The sequence below is a fragment of the Temnothorax curvispinosus genome, unplaced genomic scaffold (genome assembly GCF_003070985.1).
Source record: "Temnothorax curvispinosus isolate PA1 unplaced genomic scaffold, ASM307098v1 QBEX01013040.1, whole genome shotgun sequence".
NCBI lineage: Eukaryota > Metazoa > Arthropoda > Insecta > Hymenoptera > Formicidae > Temnothorax > Temnothorax curvispinosus.
The window spans coordinates 1-17,930 of record NW_020222820.1 but is presented as its reverse complement, the minus strand read 5'-3'; the positions used below and the strand labels follow the sequence as shown (position 1 = coordinate 17,930).

The following is a 17,930-nucleotide window of genomic DNA, read 5'->3' as shown; positions in this document are numbered from 1 at the left end:
GTCTGCGCCGTGCATTCGTTCGGATCAGTTCGGACCGTTTCGGACTCCAAGGCTGCTGGCTGCTCCGCGATCCCCCGTCGCGAACCCTAGGAGACCTGCCGACTGCGCGCCTCTGCGACTCGCAATCGACGAGGCGAGCGAACTGTGCGAGGCGTGTGCGTTTAAAAAAAGAGACGGAGAACTGCGGATGTTGACGCGCGGCACCGCTCTCGCCCCCCGCGATTGCTCCGTTTACGCCGGACGGTTTTAACGAGCGGGCAGGATACAACGTGAGGACACCTTCCCCGCCCGGTATCGACCGCGTCTTCCGGGATCTCGATATCGTTGGGTCGTCCGACCGCGCGGCTCCGTAATCGGGGATAATCGTCACACCGGCGAGCTCGAGGTAAGCGATCAGTTTCCTTTATCGATCACGGTTGTTTAGACCACCGCACGCACACCTGGCCCTCGGCGATATCGGATCCACCCTCCCGAGTCCCGCCGAGGCTGCGATCTCGCTGATGGTGATGGTTTCATAAATTCGTCGCAGGCGGAATCCCGAGCGTCGACGACGGCGATAACGGGAAAATTTCCTCGCGAAACGTCGACGTCTGGCCTGGAGTTATAAGTAGACGTATTATACGCCGAATGTGGAAAAATGTGGAACTTGATACTCCGTTGTATTTACATCATCCTTGACATTCGCCTCTTAGCGTTCATCGCCGAGCTAATTTTACTTTTACCGATTTTCCGTTCACGCCGGATTGATTTTATATTTTTATATTAAGAAGAAGAAGAATAAGATACTTAATTTACAGCTATAGCACTGAGTTGCACAGAGGTATGATGTGTGATAATTATTTGACAGTCACTGATGACCGAAACATAAACAAAAGGACTCGGTGTTATGGCGGTAAATGTGTTAGGGCCGGTTGTTCCAACCTGTTGGTAATCTAACTAATAGTTAAATCATATGTCTATCTTTGTTTAATGTAAAGGATAAACAAAGACATATATATGATTTAACTGTTAGTTTACCAAAAGGTTGGAACAACTGACCCTTAACTAGGTAGACATTGCATACGTTGGAATGTCTGTCTAAAAAAAGATGATCTCTGATATTCAGATCTTAACTATGGATATTACGCCGTTGAGTCCTGAGGACTTCTGTTTTTAGATATACAAGAAAAGGAAAATGAAAAGAACTTTTCTTCGCTCTGGTATGCGCCGCTGCATTTTCTTGTATCTTTAATCGTGCAGGATCAAGTTTCATTCGTTTTTCTCGAGGAGAAAACAATTAATCAGTATCACAAAATAAGTGGCGAGAGATATCTAAAAAAATAATCCTTGATATTGGACTCTTACTGTCGAGAGGACTGCTACTTTTAAATATGAAAAAAAGAGAGACATAAATAGCCGTTCTCCACTTTGTACTTGTCGCTATATATTTCCATCACTTTTCAGCGTTAACTGTGCAAAGATAAAGTTTTGTTTGTTTTTCTAGAAAAGAAAATAATAATCAAAATTACAAAATACGTAACGGGAGTTCTGGAGACTCCGTATCCGATATGATGATTCAAGCTGTTGTGTTTATGTCGCGAAGACAGACGTCGATGCTTGAGGGTTGAAGACGGTTGAAGATCTTCCTTCCTCGAGGGATAAACGTTCAGAGAAAGGATAATGATGGATGAGGTAATTGTCGACGCGCATGGCAATGCCTTCCCCGTAAGTCTGAGGAAAGTTTTTTGTAAACCGCAGGATTTTGGTCTCGACTTTCTCTTTTCTTAATTCTCGGTATGTGGCCGAGCGAATTGCTTACAGATGTCTACTTACAGATGCGCCTCCCGCTCTTTCCTTTTTTTTCGTCTCGGGAAATGAGAGCTTTTTCTTCAAAAAGGGGAAGACCCGTGTTTTTCGACTTCGAGCCGCAGAAGGTGTAGTTCAAAACGGATGTGTTTATACTTATGTCACGCCATCGCGACTCTGTTTACATTACAATAAAACGAATCGTTAAGTCGCGCGGCATCCGCGTCGCGTAGAGACGTGGAAAAACGCGCGTTTATCCGCGCCAAACAAGACTGACGGGATAAATTAAGGATAACGACTTAGATACGACCAAATCGTATGTGAATTCGCAAATACAACGAACAGATGGTCAAGCGGAAATTATCATTGCGACGTAAGAATGTTCTTAGAATAAGAAAACGTGTATTTTTCGCCGATAATTATTTTCCTCTCTTATTTTTTTCTTCTAAACCTCTTCGACCGACAAAGCGGTTGCGTGCCCGTTGTTTCATCATTTCTCACTTCTGATTTACGTAAAAATTTCAGGAGTGAAAGTGGATCGAGCCTATACAAATCCAATTCGCAAGATGGAATTTGAAAACAATGTCTAGAACGGGCTTCACAAATTATGGATACTCGATTCGTTCCTCTCGCCGTGCAGCTTGTGGTCATTAACTCAGTTTATCCCAATCAACGCGGTCGAACATCTTCAGATGGTTACTCTCGACCGGCTCGAAGGAAAATATTGAAAGTTTGCCCCGCCGTTTTTAATCCCACCCCTCTCTCGCCACGTTACGGGGAATTAATCGTCGAACAATGGCGCTCGATTATCTCGTTATCTTCCAAACGCATCGCTTCTGCGAGAATGCACTCTTTAGCTAGAAAGCTACCAGCTTATTTATCACTCTGACGTAGAAGTCGTTCGCAAAAGCGATCGCGAGTTGCAAATGGGAGGAAAGAACCAACAATAGGTACGTGGCCAGAGGCTCCCCTGGCCGTGAATCTCGTCTCGACGCGACGAGAGAGCCGCTAGTTCTCGCGTTGCAGTAATCGTAGTAAAAGAAAAAGGAGAGAAAAAACGCGTCCAGACACGTAGGCTGAAATTGTATCTTACTTTCGCGACCGTGCGAAGGAAACTCCGCGGCGGCGAGTAAGCCTCGGAGGAAAGCGCGCGTGGATGAGACTTTGCGTTTTATGGCTGTTACGGCGATGTGATCGCGGGCTTCCGCTCGCCTATTAATTCGCTAATTAGCGCAGGTCCGTACGCGGTGTCGAAGATGTTCTGCGCGATAATTAGCTCGGTCAATTAACGCGTGGCCTTAAACTTTCACGTAGTCCTGCCGCCGCGCCGGTACGGCCTCCACGACACGTATACGGTAATTTAATGTAATTTAGCGTGTTTACATCTTTTCCTTTTACTACAACGATTATATATAACTGGAACTCGCGCGAGGAACCTCGATATTTTCTCTTTTTTTTTTTCTATTCTAAATCCTTCGTTACGATGGACAACTTTCTTCGTTTAGTATAATGAAAATTTTCACTGTCACGATTTTTTTTAATTTAAATCTATCGCGGAGGAATTAAAGTAGGGCGGTTTTAACCGCAGGAAAGATCATGTTTATTAAAATCTATTTTAATTACTGTGCCAGAGCGAGAAAAGAGCGAGTTTATCACACGGACGTTTGACATACTAATGTTCGAAGAGGCGAGTCGCGGGCATGCAGCGAATGCAAATGCGCTCTGGATAAGACTCGGTTCGCATAGGCGAGCCTCGTGGAATGATTTTAGCGAACACGGACGATAAATATATCCACATGGCATGGACCCCGAGGAAGAGAGAAAGAGAAAGAGAGGGAGCAGGGACTTCGGATCTCGCGGCTCCGAATCGAGTCTCCTCGAGGAGAGAAAGAGGGAACGGAATGTTTCTCACTTCTCTTTGCTTTCACGAGCGATGTTTTGACGATTTCTTTGACATGCTACGCGCAACAACAGCAACATTGCACACGTCGATTACCGAGAACATCGCCTCGCATCAGCATCGTTTCCTGGCATTCTACAACATATCGAATTAATTTTCCCTACTTTTATTACCCGCCGACGAAAAACGTAGCTTTCTGTGCATAATTAAGACAGAAAATTGAAATATTTATATTCGAAAGAATGTTAGTCCAAAAAATAGTATATTAACAATATATATTATTGAAAATAGTATTTTATTCGGAGAAACCCGCGAGAGAGTCGAGAAATGTGAACGAGTACTTTATAGGGATAGATATACGGAAATGGCATTGTAAATATCTCAGGAAAGAAGTTCTGGTAAATCACGGGACTAATGTCTTTCCGTACCGCGATATTCGGGAATGCTGAGGATTACTGTCGTTCATAAATAGAATTATCTTCCTCGCAGTCGCCCCCATGTGTGACCGCCGTCCATTTACTGAAATATCTCGGTAACTGCTGAATCCAGTGCGCCCAGTCGCTATACAGTTTACATTGAGAGTGCCGAACAAAGTAACAATCTCTTGATTCCCAGGATTTCACACGAAAGCAACGATGAAACGACTACGTTTAGAAATTTACCTCGACGGAAAATTGGTCTGTTTCGCGTCTTTTGGATTTTTTTTTTAAACTGGAATTAAATTTGAATTGATCAGTTTAAATATAAATGTTGTCATATTTCTATTGGGGATAGACGATGCGATTGGGGAGAACATTCGTTCGCGACCGATCTGAATGCGTTATTTTACACATTTGTATATCTTCGGACAGAAATTTTCCAGCTACGCGCTTCATATGGTTGCCAGGAATAGTTTACGACCGATATCCTATCTATCGATCACACTGCGCTCTTAAGATATGCCGTTGCTAGCTTTATTCGTGTCTAAATATAAATGACTCTCCGTTTAGTCTGTCATCGCTATTTCCTACATTTATTTTGTATATAAAACGCTAAGACGCGTCAATGTCTGGGTGAGCCGATTTATTACGATTCTTGTTCGTTGTTTGAATCAAATCTCTGAGATCGTTTCGGTCTGATACACTGAGAATACAAGGCGGCAGACGGCCTTAACTTAGCACACAAACGACTTCATGCTGATAATTATTATTTAATTACTATTAATATATTAATAATTATTATTAAAATTATTAATAGACACAAATTATTCGGAATGTCGATAATTGGTGTCGATCTGAAAGTTTCATCGGGTTTTGAAATCAGGAAAATAATAACTGATAACAGTTTAACGGTTTAATAATAAATTATATTTAATAATACTTTTATAATTTAATACATGTAATAATTTTATAGAAATTATAATAAATTTAAAGTTTAAGTAAGTTCAAAAATTAAAATGTATATAATTAATAGAAAAAGTGGAAACGAAAAGACGAAAAGAGGTATTTGCGCAATAATTAATATGCATGAACAATATACATATTAGTCAGTACATAGTTAGCGTTAAATATAGTCGTTTAAAAGTCCTATTTTTCATCTTTACGTCGAATGTAGCTCATACTAATAGTCTGAAAGTCTTGGAGAGACAATAGCATGGAAAATAATTATGATGAGCGTAATTCTATAGAATAATGACATGGGAATTTTATAGCGTCATGTACACAGAGATATTTTTCTAAAATAATAAAGTAAATAATATTACAAAGGCAGGAAACATAATACTTGTAAAATTAATAAAATCCAAGTAACTATTGGTTTGTACTTTCGAGCTACAACTAGTGTCAACTTTGTTGCGGTATAGGCTTCCTAAAATTTTTCGTAAAATGAAAATATTTTCTAGCAGTTTGTACAATTGAAAAAAGAAGAACTTTCGGTGAAGTTACGTTCAGCCAGCTGCTGATCGCTCTTGATCGTTTATTTTTCTAGGAACAGACCTTTCTACATAGCACCACCCAAAAAACTCCGGTTACGTCACTTGAGCTCGACATTCGTGGCCGAAGTTTTCGACACACTTGTCGTCACAGAACAACCGCGGGAATTAACGATCAACCTAGACTCGCCGAACCGTTTCGTTACGCATAGACCGTCGCTTTGGATCTTCGTGATGATCTTCGTAACGGTTGGATGCCGCAAGGATTTCCGCGTTTCCTCGTTGTGCTTCCCCTGGCAGTACTTCTCCTTCGTATCGTTCAAGATATTGTCCAGATCCTCTTCGTTCGACGTCCTGTGGTCATCTTCGCATTTCGGTATCTTATTAATAATCTCCTTACGTGGACACGTAAAGTTTTGCACGTAAGTTTCACTGTTTTTTTGTTCCTTCGATGACTTCTTCAGGTCAGTCTCGGGACTCGAGTCGAAGATCACCCTTCCGCCGTCTCCCACGAATTTCACTTTTCTTTTAGAGGAGTCCGGTCCGAGGAGGACCTGTCCGCCGTCGCCGGTGTACTCGATATCGCCCATGTTGCGGTTCACGCGCAGTCTGCAACCGTCACCGATGACGTGAACGCTGCCGGAATTCTTCGACAGGGCAATCCGGCAGCCGTCACCCGTGATCTCCAGCACATGCTGATTCGAGTGCATCTTAACGACGAGCCCGTCGCCGTGGAATCGCTTGATGTCGTCGTCGACGTCGGCCTCGTCGGGAGAATGCTTACAATGTCTCATGGAATTGCTCTTAATCTTCCGTTCCTTCGTCTTCAAGTCCGGTTGCTCGTCGATGTGGGAGATCGTCACTGACACTTGCGGATTGTCATCTCTCTTCGTTATTGATATTAGGGAACATTTCTTTCGACACATACTTGTTCCGTGGCAACTACAACAATTATCCAATCGTTGTTGTTCGTTGGATGATTTATTGTACAAGTAATGTATTAATTACTAATCAGGTACTGTGTTATCGAAGGGTTTCTTCTTCTTAATAAACCTCTTTTTACTTCTTTCTATCGCCACTAAAATATTAAGATATATTCTGTTTTTAGAGGTGAGTATACCAGAAAGAAAAAGTACGTTCGTGCAGAGATACGCGCGAGAGAGAGTTATTTACGTTACGGCGAGCGGCGTGACACGAGTCCGTTCCCTACGTTGCAGCCGCGTAATAACGAATGCGTTCGCTCGCTTTGCGTGGTGGTGGGCACGTGTGACGACGGGTTCTTCACCGCACAATCGACCCCGATTATCACTGCTTCTCGCGGGACTTCCCGCGAGACCGTTCGCAGCAGTGAACACTCCGTTCATTGATACCAGACTCGTAACTAGGAATTACAGCGCCTTTTACGATCTGTTACCGGTTACGTGTCATTTATCTGTCACAGATAATTAGAGTACGTTGAGATTAAACAAGTTTTCCTCTATATAATGTTATATATCTCAATATTTAATATATCTCGCAATTTATTTGAGTATTATTTCTATATGTACGAAAAGAGCTAGAATTTTTCACGAAGTTTTAAATTTTATCCTGTTTCGTGTTCAATTATATCTATTAAAAGTGAATTTAAAATTGATACTGGGGACATTGTTAAGTTAATTGTTAGCGGCCCGTAATTACGTATAATTAGCCACAATTATCTCGTGAATTCTTAGCATCATATATATTTCAAATTAAAATTCCATTAAGCTAAAGTATAGACACATAATATTTTCTGCCAATTTTCCTGTTTTTATTTATTCTCATATATCGATTTATGCTCCTTATATTGTATTTTTTATATTATATTATTTTATTTTACAATATATATCATCTTATATCAAGTATCTTCTCTTTTGTAAGATATGCATCATTTACTTTCTCATGCATCACCCTGAGAGGATTTATTCTAGAATATATATAATATATATTATTCTATTCTACTCCCGAAGTCTTACTAGAAACTTAACGTCTTAATCTTAATTTTAATTGCTCGAAATTTTCAGTGAGGAAAAATTGATTTCAAATCGGCAACAAAGTATTTGTGACAATTTGTTAATTAAAAAGACATCCTACATGGTTGAATGTGCATGCCGTTTCTTTTACACCGGAAATATGCAAAGAGATGCAAATATTGCAATGTGACGAAAAAAGATCTTTGGAATTAAAAAGGATCGTATTTGCCAAAGCCTAGTTACGACTCTGTTTGCCTTATCTTTTCTTCTCTCTCTCTCTCTCTCTCTCTAATTCGGCACGCCGTTCTCTCGCCGTCATTCATCACGGTCGAGCGAAGGCCAAAACGGTTTGCCGACTCGAAGCGTCTGAAAAGGGGCTTTACAACAGCTTAATATAATCGTAACGTCATCTTTAGGTTTTCAAAGTGTCAGGGATTAATCCTTGCAAATCCTGCTTAGCTTTTACAGTTTTCTTTATTGATATCTCGAAATATAGTACATATAAATTATATTTCTTTAAAATTTCTGTCTAATTACATGCAGAATGCCTCTCCATTGCATCTTTTAATGATAAAAATTGTTAGAGGATATAACATAGCTGTATTCCTTGGAAAAATATGAGCATTGAAACATTTTGTTAATATTTTTATTTTATCTGAGAGGCTGGTGTCCGTTGAAAATAAATATTTCCCCTGAAATATTGTAATACCTCGAAAGAAAGAAAGAGTGATACAAATATTTTCGGGACACTGCGGATGTATGTGTACTGCGGATTTCACTGTGCAATCGGAGGAGAAATGGCAAAATATGCATATAAGATTAAAACAGAAAGTGTTACTTGGAGCGAATATGGAATGCACCTTTCCCCGGCAAGAGTTTTAACAATGGTGTACCTTGTAACAATAATAGACCGAAAATTAATTATCTATTGATACTTATCTTATTGGACTGACCATTTTAAGGTATAAAGAGAATAAGAGATAACTTCTTCTACACTTTACTATATTTACCGGATTCCTAGATTTGTTTTATTACTATATGCTAGAAGATAAATAACTCTTCTTTCGTTTAGATCGAATCAAATCTTATATATATATTCTTTTCTTTAAAAAATTATAAAAATTCTTTGTTTCTTTTTCTGTTTTCGCACAATTTTGTAAATTCTAATTGTGTTAATGACTATTTGTCATTGATATCAACATGTATCTTATCTCGCGACGTCCCACTCAACATTCCTGGCACAGTCCGCTCTCACTGTCATTCGGTCACACGATTTCTCGTAAATCGCGATTCACGAGTGAATTGCACTACGTCGTTCGATAATCGGGGGAGTAATTTAGTGACTCATTGTATAGTAGTGCGACAAAATATCTGTGCGAACAATCTACGAGGTATCAGCTGTGCTCGTAGATATGCGCTTAGAGGGAATCACCTAATTCCTCCTCACGTTATCCGCTATTTCATATCTGTGCATAACACTGGTCTCTATCAGTCAGAGTACGTCAATCAAGAGACGAGAGATAAATTGATAACAGAGAGCTCAAATGGTTACCCTTAATTGATCTTTCGCGAAAAATAATAAATGGATTTTCCTGGTCCAGCGTGAATCATGCAAAATGCAAATTAGAACTTATTTGTTATAAATTATCTGCAAATTATCAATTTTATGCTTCTATACGAATGAATAAATCGTAAAACGTAAAGTAAAGTTTGCGAAGAGAATCCCTCTTTCTTTCTTTCTTTCTCTCTGTTAAAAATTAAATGATTAACAATATAATATGCTGTGTAAATTAATGAAGAATCAAATGTTTTACTTAGTTTTTATTATTCTCTACTAAATAGTTAATCATTGAGCTGTTCCCTAATCCGGCACGCGCGAATCGGAAAAATCGTGTCTAGACTATCAGAAATGATTTCCTTTGCATGAGTCGTGTGTACCATTCGACTAATTCAATATGACCGTGATTGGAATGCCATAACTTGATTTTGAAACGAAATAGCTTTATCGATTTGGCGCTGTGCGAGCTAATTGCTCCTGTCTGCATCCTCAGTCCGCTACTGTCCGTATTGGATGATTCTTTTAGCCTTGGATTCGAAAAATTCTTGTAACATGACCAATTCCGTGTTTAGCAATCAGCTATCTAATTTTAGAGGATTAGTATGTTTGTTACATCGTCTCATTGTATACAATCTTCAAAAAGCTTCATTTTGCATTGGTTTCTGCAAGCCCGTAATCAGAATGCTAGCCAAAAGACTGGCTATTCCTAATTAAATTAAATTTATGAGCCTCAAAAATATATCTACCTATAACTGTTATCCCAACGTTCAAACGTATTTATAGATATGTATGACTTTATATATAAATTAGAACGTATTAATATTATATTTAATTATTTTTGTACTCATGCGTTCTCCTCTGCGATATTTTTCAGTGGCATGATGATAAGAACGAAATGAGCGATTTGCTCGATACCGTAATAATGGAGACCTCGTACCCCGAGCCTGAAAATTGTCTGAAGGTATCCTCGCCGATGAACGTGGCGCGGCAGGACTCGGGCGTACCGGAGGATCTTGCTTCGCCTCTCAATGAAGAGGAGGATCCGGATCTCACTATGAACAGCGATTGCAATATCACCGTCATTCACATCACCGAGTCGCAGAACAGCAAGGCGAACGACAAGACGCTAGCTGAGAATAAGGACAGCAAGGACGGCAGCGATAGCGGCGTCGAGGGTTGCGCGACAGAAGTTCCAAGAGTGAGTTTCAGTATATAAAGTTTTATTCACCAGATAAGATTTTAATATTTTCTTAAGATAAAAACTCTTTTACATGATGCTTTCAATGTAAAACCAAGAATGTGCAGACACTAATGATAATAGATTTATAAATTATAGATACTTATTTAGATCACATATTCTTGCAGGTACGCAGTAGAAACAGCGTCGACTACACGAGCAGTTGTGGCGGCCTGGACGAGGCCTCTTGCGACTCCAGCCTCGTCAGTTGTTGCTCGGTGTACGAGGACGCGTGCGGATCCACGTTGCCAGACGATGTGCGACTGGGTGCTACCGGCGGTGAGGGCACGAGCGAGGGCGGTAGCGAGAGCTCGTCCATCGCCGGCAGCGTGTCCGTGCGAACGAGCCGTATGAACGTGAAGAGGACCACGACGACGTCCAGCGCGGCCAAGAAGAAGATCACGAGCGGTACCGAGTCGCAGAAGAGCGCTCGCGCGAAACCAACGAGCGCGACCTCGGGCACGAGCTTGGGCTCGACGACGCCGCGGTCTAAGTCGCGAACAGCAACGCCCAGAAATATAATGACCAAGATTCAAGGTGCGGGCAGGGAACGGGACCATCGACCACGATCGAGGGAAAAATTGAGCGCTCGAGAGCCGAGCTCCTCCCTCGTTGCAGACACCAAGACGCCTGCTGGTAGTCGTGGTACGGCGACGTATGGCTGTCGGTCCAGCAGCAGCGCAGTATCCAATTTATCAACTCCCACTGCGGCTTCGATCGCGAGGACGAGGACGAGAGTGCTGCCGGACTCATTGCCGTCTGCACTGACCACGGAGATCAACAAGGATCTTGCGCAGCGTGGCGGGAGAATTGTCAGGAACGATTCATCGAGATCGAGGACCGGGTCCAGCACGCGAGGGGCGCGCACGCCGGCGTCCACGCCGTCTGAGGAAACGAGAGCGAAGATACCGTCCTTGTCAGCTTCTCGCGTTCTCTGCGCGAAGAGTACTGTCTCACGTGCTGATAATAAATCCGTTGGCCAAGATAACAAGGCGCTTGATACGTATGCAACGTTGCCGCGTAGGAACAGAAATAAACTGACGATCTCGAAAGCCGGCGAGAAGACGGACAAGATGACCAGAAGTCGATCTGGAAGTCGAGACGTTAGCCTCAGCAGAACCATTGAGAAGAAGAGCGTTATTGGGAGGGATTCGTCTTCCGTTCACAAGAGTCTGCCGCCGTATCCCAGACAGAGAATTGAAAAAACTCGTATATATCACGAGACCAGCGCACAGACTGGCTTGACCGGGCAGGACATCGAGAACGCGATGTCCGGACAACCGAGCGCCATTGCTGGGCCCGAGGTCGTCGAGAGACTGCACAAGGGCTGCCAAACGGAAGACGCGTGGGACGACGTACAGACCTTGCAGGATAACTTGAGAAGCTTGAATGAGGAAAGCGGCAGTCTGCGGGAAGAGAACGAGAGATTGAAACTCGAGTTGGCCGAGGCGAATCGTCTTCTAGAGGAGGAACGGGCCGATCACGCGTTTGCGCGTAAGGAACTCGATAGAAACGCGCAACGGGTACTGGCTATGCTAGGAACGCCGCAATCAGAACATGCAGGTAATTCAATAGTAACAAATGTGATAATATAATGCAAAATTATTTTATATTACTTTTGTATCTGCGTAATTTGCAAAAGTAAAATTTGTAGAAAATAAAATGTTATCGATGAAATTTCCTTTCAGAGGGCAGCGACAGCTTCCTCGAGCTCGAAAGTCATATACAATCTTCGGGACAAGTTGTCGCTAATCAACAAGTTGAAATAGCTGATCTGCAATCGCTCTGTCGTATGTTAAGCAGGGTAAGAAAATCATATCTACCAGCAGTTTCTATTATAATACAAAAATTATTTCTGTAATTTTTCCTGTCAAGGAAATATCTTTTTATAATTTTATATTTTTGTTGAAGGATTTGGACAAAAGTGTAGCTGCGCAGAAAGCCTTGCTACAACAGCAACAAGAATTGGAAGCCGAATCAGCCGAGATGCAAGATTTTCTCCAAGAGGAGAAAGCCACATTGGCGGAGGCGCTCAAAGATGCCGAATTGGAGGTGCGTAGTTTTCTAAGTTCCCTTCTTGAAGTATGTACCGTTTGTTTCATATTCGGTTTGTCTTTTGTAGCTCAAGAAAAAAAGCGAAGCCTTAACTCAAAGAGAGACGGAATTAGAGAGACAAATGGAGGAGTGTAAACATTTAGTGCGAATTAGCGAACAAAGAAGGTATGCCTCACGAAAACTTTTGACAATATTTCTCCTAAACATTATAAATTATATTTCAACAATTGATTATCCGTTTTTAGGCAAGAGAATTTATCAATGAGTCTGAAGTTGAATGCCGTTGAACGAAGAAGTAGGGAACTTTTACTCACTCAAGGCGCTGCTATGTCCGGAGCGGCTGTAGCTCTTTCCGGACTTAGCACCAGATTAGAAGGATTGATAGATCAATTAATTGCTTCTTATAACATCTCAGTAAAAGATCTTGAAGTAAGTATAATGATGAAAGTTCTCTTTTGCGTACAAAGTGGTTTATATTCTTATAATAGCTATTTTGAACAGTTATAACATGCTACCTTTTATAAATAAATATAATAGACAAATAACGATCATAATAGATGGAGGATTAATATTCTATTTTTACTATTTTTCTCTGCTAACTTCCTTTCTAAATTTAATAATTAAAAATTTATATTGATTATTGTTAGACAGTTTAAATGCATTGTAATTCTTTCCCCAAAAAGGATGTTATATATCATAACGAAGCGTACAGTAGAAGCAACAGTAGCGTGGAGTCTAGTCCGGTTAGCTCTAAGCAGAGTTTAAAAGAACGCACGCCGAGCCCGAAGAGTGGATCCTTCGTTTCCGCGGTGATCAGCGCAATTCGGAACGCCGCGACGCATCCCTTCGCGGCTAGAAACATCGATAAAAAATCCAGCCTGGATTCGTCTAAACAGATTTACAAAGGTAATTGAATACGAATGAGATGCCACAATAAGGATGTTACATTCAGATCCATTAAAACTATAATTTTTATTTTCTAGAACTGAGTATGGAATCGTCGTCCGACTTGCTCGATTTTGAAACCGAGCCATGTTTGATGATGGAAAGCGTCCTGGAAGACGTGCCTTTGCCGGACACATACTCGCATAACATGATATCGAGCAGCGATTCTCTACGCAGAGCACTGAGTTTCTCCGAAACGTCGGACGAGCATAATCTAAGGAAGACGAAGTACGGCGACGAATGTACAAGTCTCACGAATCTCACCCAGGCGATCCTGCATCGTCGTAAGGCAAGTATCTGAGATAAATCAAACTCGTAACTTATTAGAAATATAAAATAATCCTAATAATTAATCGTATAAAAATTTGCAGGTGGAGGACGAGGGTGACGACGATTGCGATTCCGTGAGCGAATCTGACACCGGGACCAATGACGGTCCTGTACCTTTGACGGATTACTGTCCATCTGTGGATCTCGTCGATCAGGTGATCGAGGTGGACAATCTCGTTACTAAACTTCTCAAAGTGCTACGAATCATACAGCTTGACAACGATACGTGTATACAGGAATTGAAAGAAGAGAAGTGAGTTTAATAAATCTGATCGGATCGTAAGGATTTTAAACCTCCAATTTATTAATTCGGAATGTCATTTGCAGGTCTAACTTGGAGATAAAATTAGAAGCCACTGTAACGGAATTGAACGAGCTTCGCAAGATCATCGATAATCTTCATCAATCACCGGAAGAAGTCCTGAACAACGTGCCGGATCGACGACGTAGCGTTGTGGAGAATTGCCGGATTTTGCTTAAAGAGGTAATAGCCGGCGATGTCGCCGATACATTTTTATAGTGTGCTTCTTTCACGCTACTGCCATATCTCTGACATAAATTATTGACTTTCCTGAAAGAGATGTCAAATGGTATAATTCCTCTGTAGGCGGGTAAGGAGGAATTGAAATTTGAGGCCGTACTTGCTAGTAATAGCAGTCCCGGTGAGATAAACTGAGGATCTCGATGCGATCGAGGCGACTTCCGCTTAATATTTTAAAATATCTTATTAATTTCGTATATATATATTCTTCCTAATTATTATAAATTATTTTAATTCTTAAGAGAAATGTGTCAATTTTGAAAGTCTGAATTATTATATTGAACATCGACGAACATTTTATTGTAAAAGTGGGATTTCTAATTTCGACGTGAATGAATTTTTGAAAGAGTTTAGACAGCATATAAATTTGAATTACATATATTTTTCCTTTTATCGCAACGTATTTCTGTGCGCTTTGTAATGTTAATTCCAGGCTGAATTTAATATTGTACATGTGTATATTAATACGACGTTGTTATGTCGAAATTGCGAAGAATAATTGAATCAAATTTGAACAAATACGGGCTCGTCGCCGTTTTTAAAATAATTGTACAAAAGATGATTATTTAAAGAATAAATGATTCTGATTAAAATTACAACCAACTATGGCTAATTACATAAGCGTATAAAGGGATATTTAACTTTGCTGATTTTGCATTGTATTTTTTTTTTACCAGCATTTGGTCAAATATATTCATGAATAATGAATAATGATTTTAAATATATATTTGTAAATGTATTAGCGTATATAAAATATATGTTTTATACGTCTAAATTATATTTATGTCAAAATGTATATTTAACATATATTTGAATACGTGTGAACGTTGTGTAATACGCTAGTACACTTTTTTTGTGAAAATACAAAATTATAAATCGTTACTCGTTATTCGCGAATATATTATATCCAGTACTGATTCCCACCGAGTTGATCGCAGTTGATCGTAGAATTTTATATTCAATGCGTAGAAATAATTCTTCACTGTGTGAAATTATTAGGTTCATAATAAAGGCTTTTTCAATTGAGATAACAGGGTAGAGTATCCTACATTTAAGATAATAGCGTGTAATGGAAAATACAACAGAGTGCAAGGCACTATCATATAAAATGAAGGAATAGAATTTGGGTACCTTTTATCGTGTCTTCGATCCTGCAACACTCACATTACCGTAATCATTGTGCAACATCCAAGGAGGATAGATAATGAAATATTTTATGGCAAATCGTAGATATAAAAATGCTTAAAAAGCTTCTTAATAGACGAGGACTAGAAAAAAAAACATTTATGCGATTATTTGTGTGCGTGCGTGTGTGTGTGCATAATTTATTTCTCTTTTTTATCTAAGAATGTATATACGTTAATACCTATAAGATTTGTTTGTGATAAGTCTCAAAGACTTGTTGCTCAGTGAAATCAAAGTTGAGATTTATTGCAAACATTTAGACGAGGTTTCTTCCATCAAAATGGAGCTTTGCTTTAGGCACAACTTTAAGCATAGGAAACATATTGTGATGATACACCAAACAACAACACATATGTATTTTAATGTTTAATCAAATAAATTTTCATATCTCGAAAGACAGATGCATATAATTATATCATGTATACATAACTTTACGAAGCAGATTATATCACGTCGGTGCACGTGGAAAATTCGCAGCTAACATTTACGATTGTTTTATAAGCAAATGAATATATTATATACCGTAACGCTAAATCAAAATGAAATTATAGCTAAGGCGAATATTGCATTTAGCTCATTTAACATGTAAATACATATGTGGATACACAATCGCCCGTTACATTGTACGGATAAGGTCAATGAAATCGTGACTTTTGCAATTTTATGTATTTTAAAAGCCATCTTTTAAGTTACAGAGAGAAATGAGCTTGCCGGATAACGCTAATATCGATCGGCGCGTCCCTTTATTGATACTATAGATACACCATATAAATGCGTGGTACGACATCGACTTCGATCGTCGATCATACATCGTTTATATTCTACGAGTACTCGTCCATCATCCCTGTAGATGCAGATATCCTATCCCTGTGGAGAGAGCATGGTTCTTTTTAAAAATATCTTATTTTAAATAGTTATTAGTCTTGAAACGTAGATTGTACGCCCGCTGTATTGAAAGGGAAGGAAAATACCGTTTTCTTAATATATGCTGTAGGCGGAACACTATATGTATTGGAATTGCAAGCGTCGAGGAGTCATTTTAATGCACGCTCGTGCCTCGCACATGACGTATGCCACGTATCAAGGGCGCCAAGAAGTTCGCCAACCGTACAGCTGGTTGTCTGGAACATAAGATGGTCACGTCTCGAGAAAAAGTGTACACACTGTATTATTTTTATAATTAAAAAATTAAAAATTACGCGCGAGATACCAATTGCAATACGATTACAATTTAAGATATTGATATAAATTATAATTAATGCCAATAAAATTAATTGTCAGGGCAACGACGAGTAGATGGATTCTTACCTGTGTATTGTCTTCGAGATCGCCAGATCGGTTTTGTTATGGATACCGTCAACGGCGGGTTTGTCCGGTTCGCCGATGGGCTGAATCGGGGATGCACCCTCATTGGAAATGGAGAAATTAACTTCCGTAGTGCCAGCGGAACCAGCAGCGGCACCAGCGGCACCGGCCAGGAGCAGGGCCTCGACCGGTGCCAATACGACGACAAAGCCGTCCACGTGGATGCGATAATTCTCCGAACCGTTCTGCCGCTGGTCGTAGAAATCGGTGGTATCGGGATACCTGGACGTCGGCGCGGCCGTGGTCACATCTATCTCCTGCGGTACCACCGAGGTGGCCACGATCTCGGTCTTGATCTCGGACTCGATCTTGGACCCGGTCGGCTTGTCGGCGACGGGTAAACACCGAACGCTCGCGCCGAAGAACGCGACGATTAGCACGGTTTTGAACACGCGCATGTTGATTGATAACATTGATGAGCGGCTACTCGTCGAGTTGCCTTATCCACTCGACACACTTCGGTCTGTCCAGGTCTGTCTTCTATTCGCAAAGTCTGTCCTCGACTCGAGTCCGAGATTCCTAATTATGGCTTTCTACTCGATTTCGATTCGAAGCACCGGTGACCTCGGGAAACTGCGGGATGCTTCTTCCTGTTCGGCTCCGGTCGTGAATTTGCCAAGTTATTTCTTGCTCGACGGACCACTTTTTGCGACTCTTAAACGAGACGACGCGGAAACGCGTTTGGGCCAAGGACCGCGGTAACCGGTGCCGCGAGGATGCGACGAAAGCGGACGAAACGACGTTGGAGAACGTGGGACAACGTGTCTGGACAACACGGAGGATGCTCGAGGTGTGATGACCGGGCGATGTCTCGTATAACAGAGGACGATCCCGATCCCCACCTGGGCCGATCCGAACCTGTGAGCCTTCCTTCGGCTCGGTTCTAGAGACGGATCCCCGGAAAAGTTCAAGAACCTCGGCGTATACTGACGGCAACCTGCCGCTAACGGCACATATATCGTCACGGCACTGTTGATACGCCGTAAACTTCTTGTAATTTATGCGAAGATTGCCGGGAGAGATTCGCTCGAACTTGATTAAATCTGCAAAATACCCTCTCCTCCTCGCAATTTTACCGGCCGACTCTCGTAGAGCTAAAGTCGACGATATACTCAAGAAGGTATATGAT

The 17,930-nt window shown here is 41.0% G+C and overlaps 3 protein-coding genes across 5 annotated transcripts; 1 reads left to right on the top strand and 2 right to left on the bottom strand.

Annotated features, from left to right (window-relative positions):
• Positions 1–15: 15 nt before the first annotated feature.
• LOC112463113 lies at positions 16–16,722 on the top strand. 3 transcript variants are annotated; one of them, XM_025029303.1, is made up of 12 exons: positions 16–385; positions 10,018–10,341; positions 10,509–11,943; positions 12,069–12,184; positions 12,292–12,432; positions 12,503–12,600; positions 12,681–12,864; positions 13,119–13,341; positions 13,419–13,669; positions 13,752–13,963; positions 14,038–14,194; positions 14,318–16,722. In XM_025029303.1, exons 2-12 carry the CDS (start codon positions 10,039–10,041, stop codon positions 14,384–14,386), a joined length of 3,189 nt encoding a protein of 1,062 aa, XP_024885071.1. In that variant the 5' UTR covers positions 16–385; positions 10,018–10,038; the 3' UTR covers positions 14,387–16,722. The 3 variants fall into 3 exon arrangements, with proteins under 3 accessions (XP_024885071.1, XP_024885070.1, XP_024885072.1); XM_025029302.1 differs by lacking the exon at positions 16–385 and adding an exon at positions 1,324–1,671; XM_025029304.1 differs by lacking the exon at positions 16–385 and adding an exon at positions 5,889–5,970.
• On the bottom strand, positions 5,096–7,327 carry LOC112463116. Its single transcript, XM_025029311.1, has one exon. It carries the CDS (start codon positions 6,518–6,520, stop codon positions 5,696–5,698), a length of 825 nt encoding a protein of 274 aa, XP_024885079.1. The 5' UTR covers positions 6,521–7,327; the 3' UTR covers positions 5,096–5,695.
• Positions 16,213–17,808, bottom strand: LOC112463117. Its single transcript, XM_025029312.1, has 3 exons — positions 16,745–17,808; positions 16,408–16,557; positions 16,213–16,303 (listed from the first exon to the last, which is right to left on the bottom strand). Exons 1-2 carry the CDS (start codon positions 17,212–17,214, stop codon positions 16,476–16,478), a joined length of 552 nt encoding a protein of 183 aa, XP_024885080.1. The 5' UTR covers positions 17,215–17,808; the 3' UTR covers positions 16,213–16,303; positions 16,408–16,475.
• Between the last annotated feature and the right edge of the window lie 122 nt (positions 17,809–17,930).

What these genes read in the sequence shown, in the direction of transcription:
- LOC112463116 (XM_025029311.1), bottom strand. Translation starts at nt 6,520, where the DNA reads ATGTGTCGAAAGAAATGTTCCCTAATATCAATAACGAAGAGAGATGAC.
- LOC112463113 (XM_025029302.1), top strand. An exon ending in TCAAAGATGCCGAATTGGAG is followed by an intron (nt 12,433 to 12,502) that starts GTGCGTAGTTTT and finishes TGTCTTTTGTAG; the next exon opens with CTCAAGAAAAAAAGCGAAGC. An exon ending in CGATCCTGCATCGTCGTAAG is followed by an intron (nt 13,670 to 13,751) that starts GCAAGTATCTGA and finishes AAAAATTTGCAG; the next exon opens with GTGGAGGACGAGGGTGACGA.
- LOC112463117 (XM_025029312.1), bottom strand. Translation starts at nt 17,214, where the DNA reads ATGTTATCAATCAACATGCGCGTGTTCAAAACCGTGCTAATCGTCGCG. An exon ending in ATCTCGAAGACAATACACAG is followed by an intron (nt 16,558 to 16,744) that starts GTAAGAATCCAT and finishes CTTATGTTCCAG; the next exon opens with ACAACCAGCTGTACGGTTGG.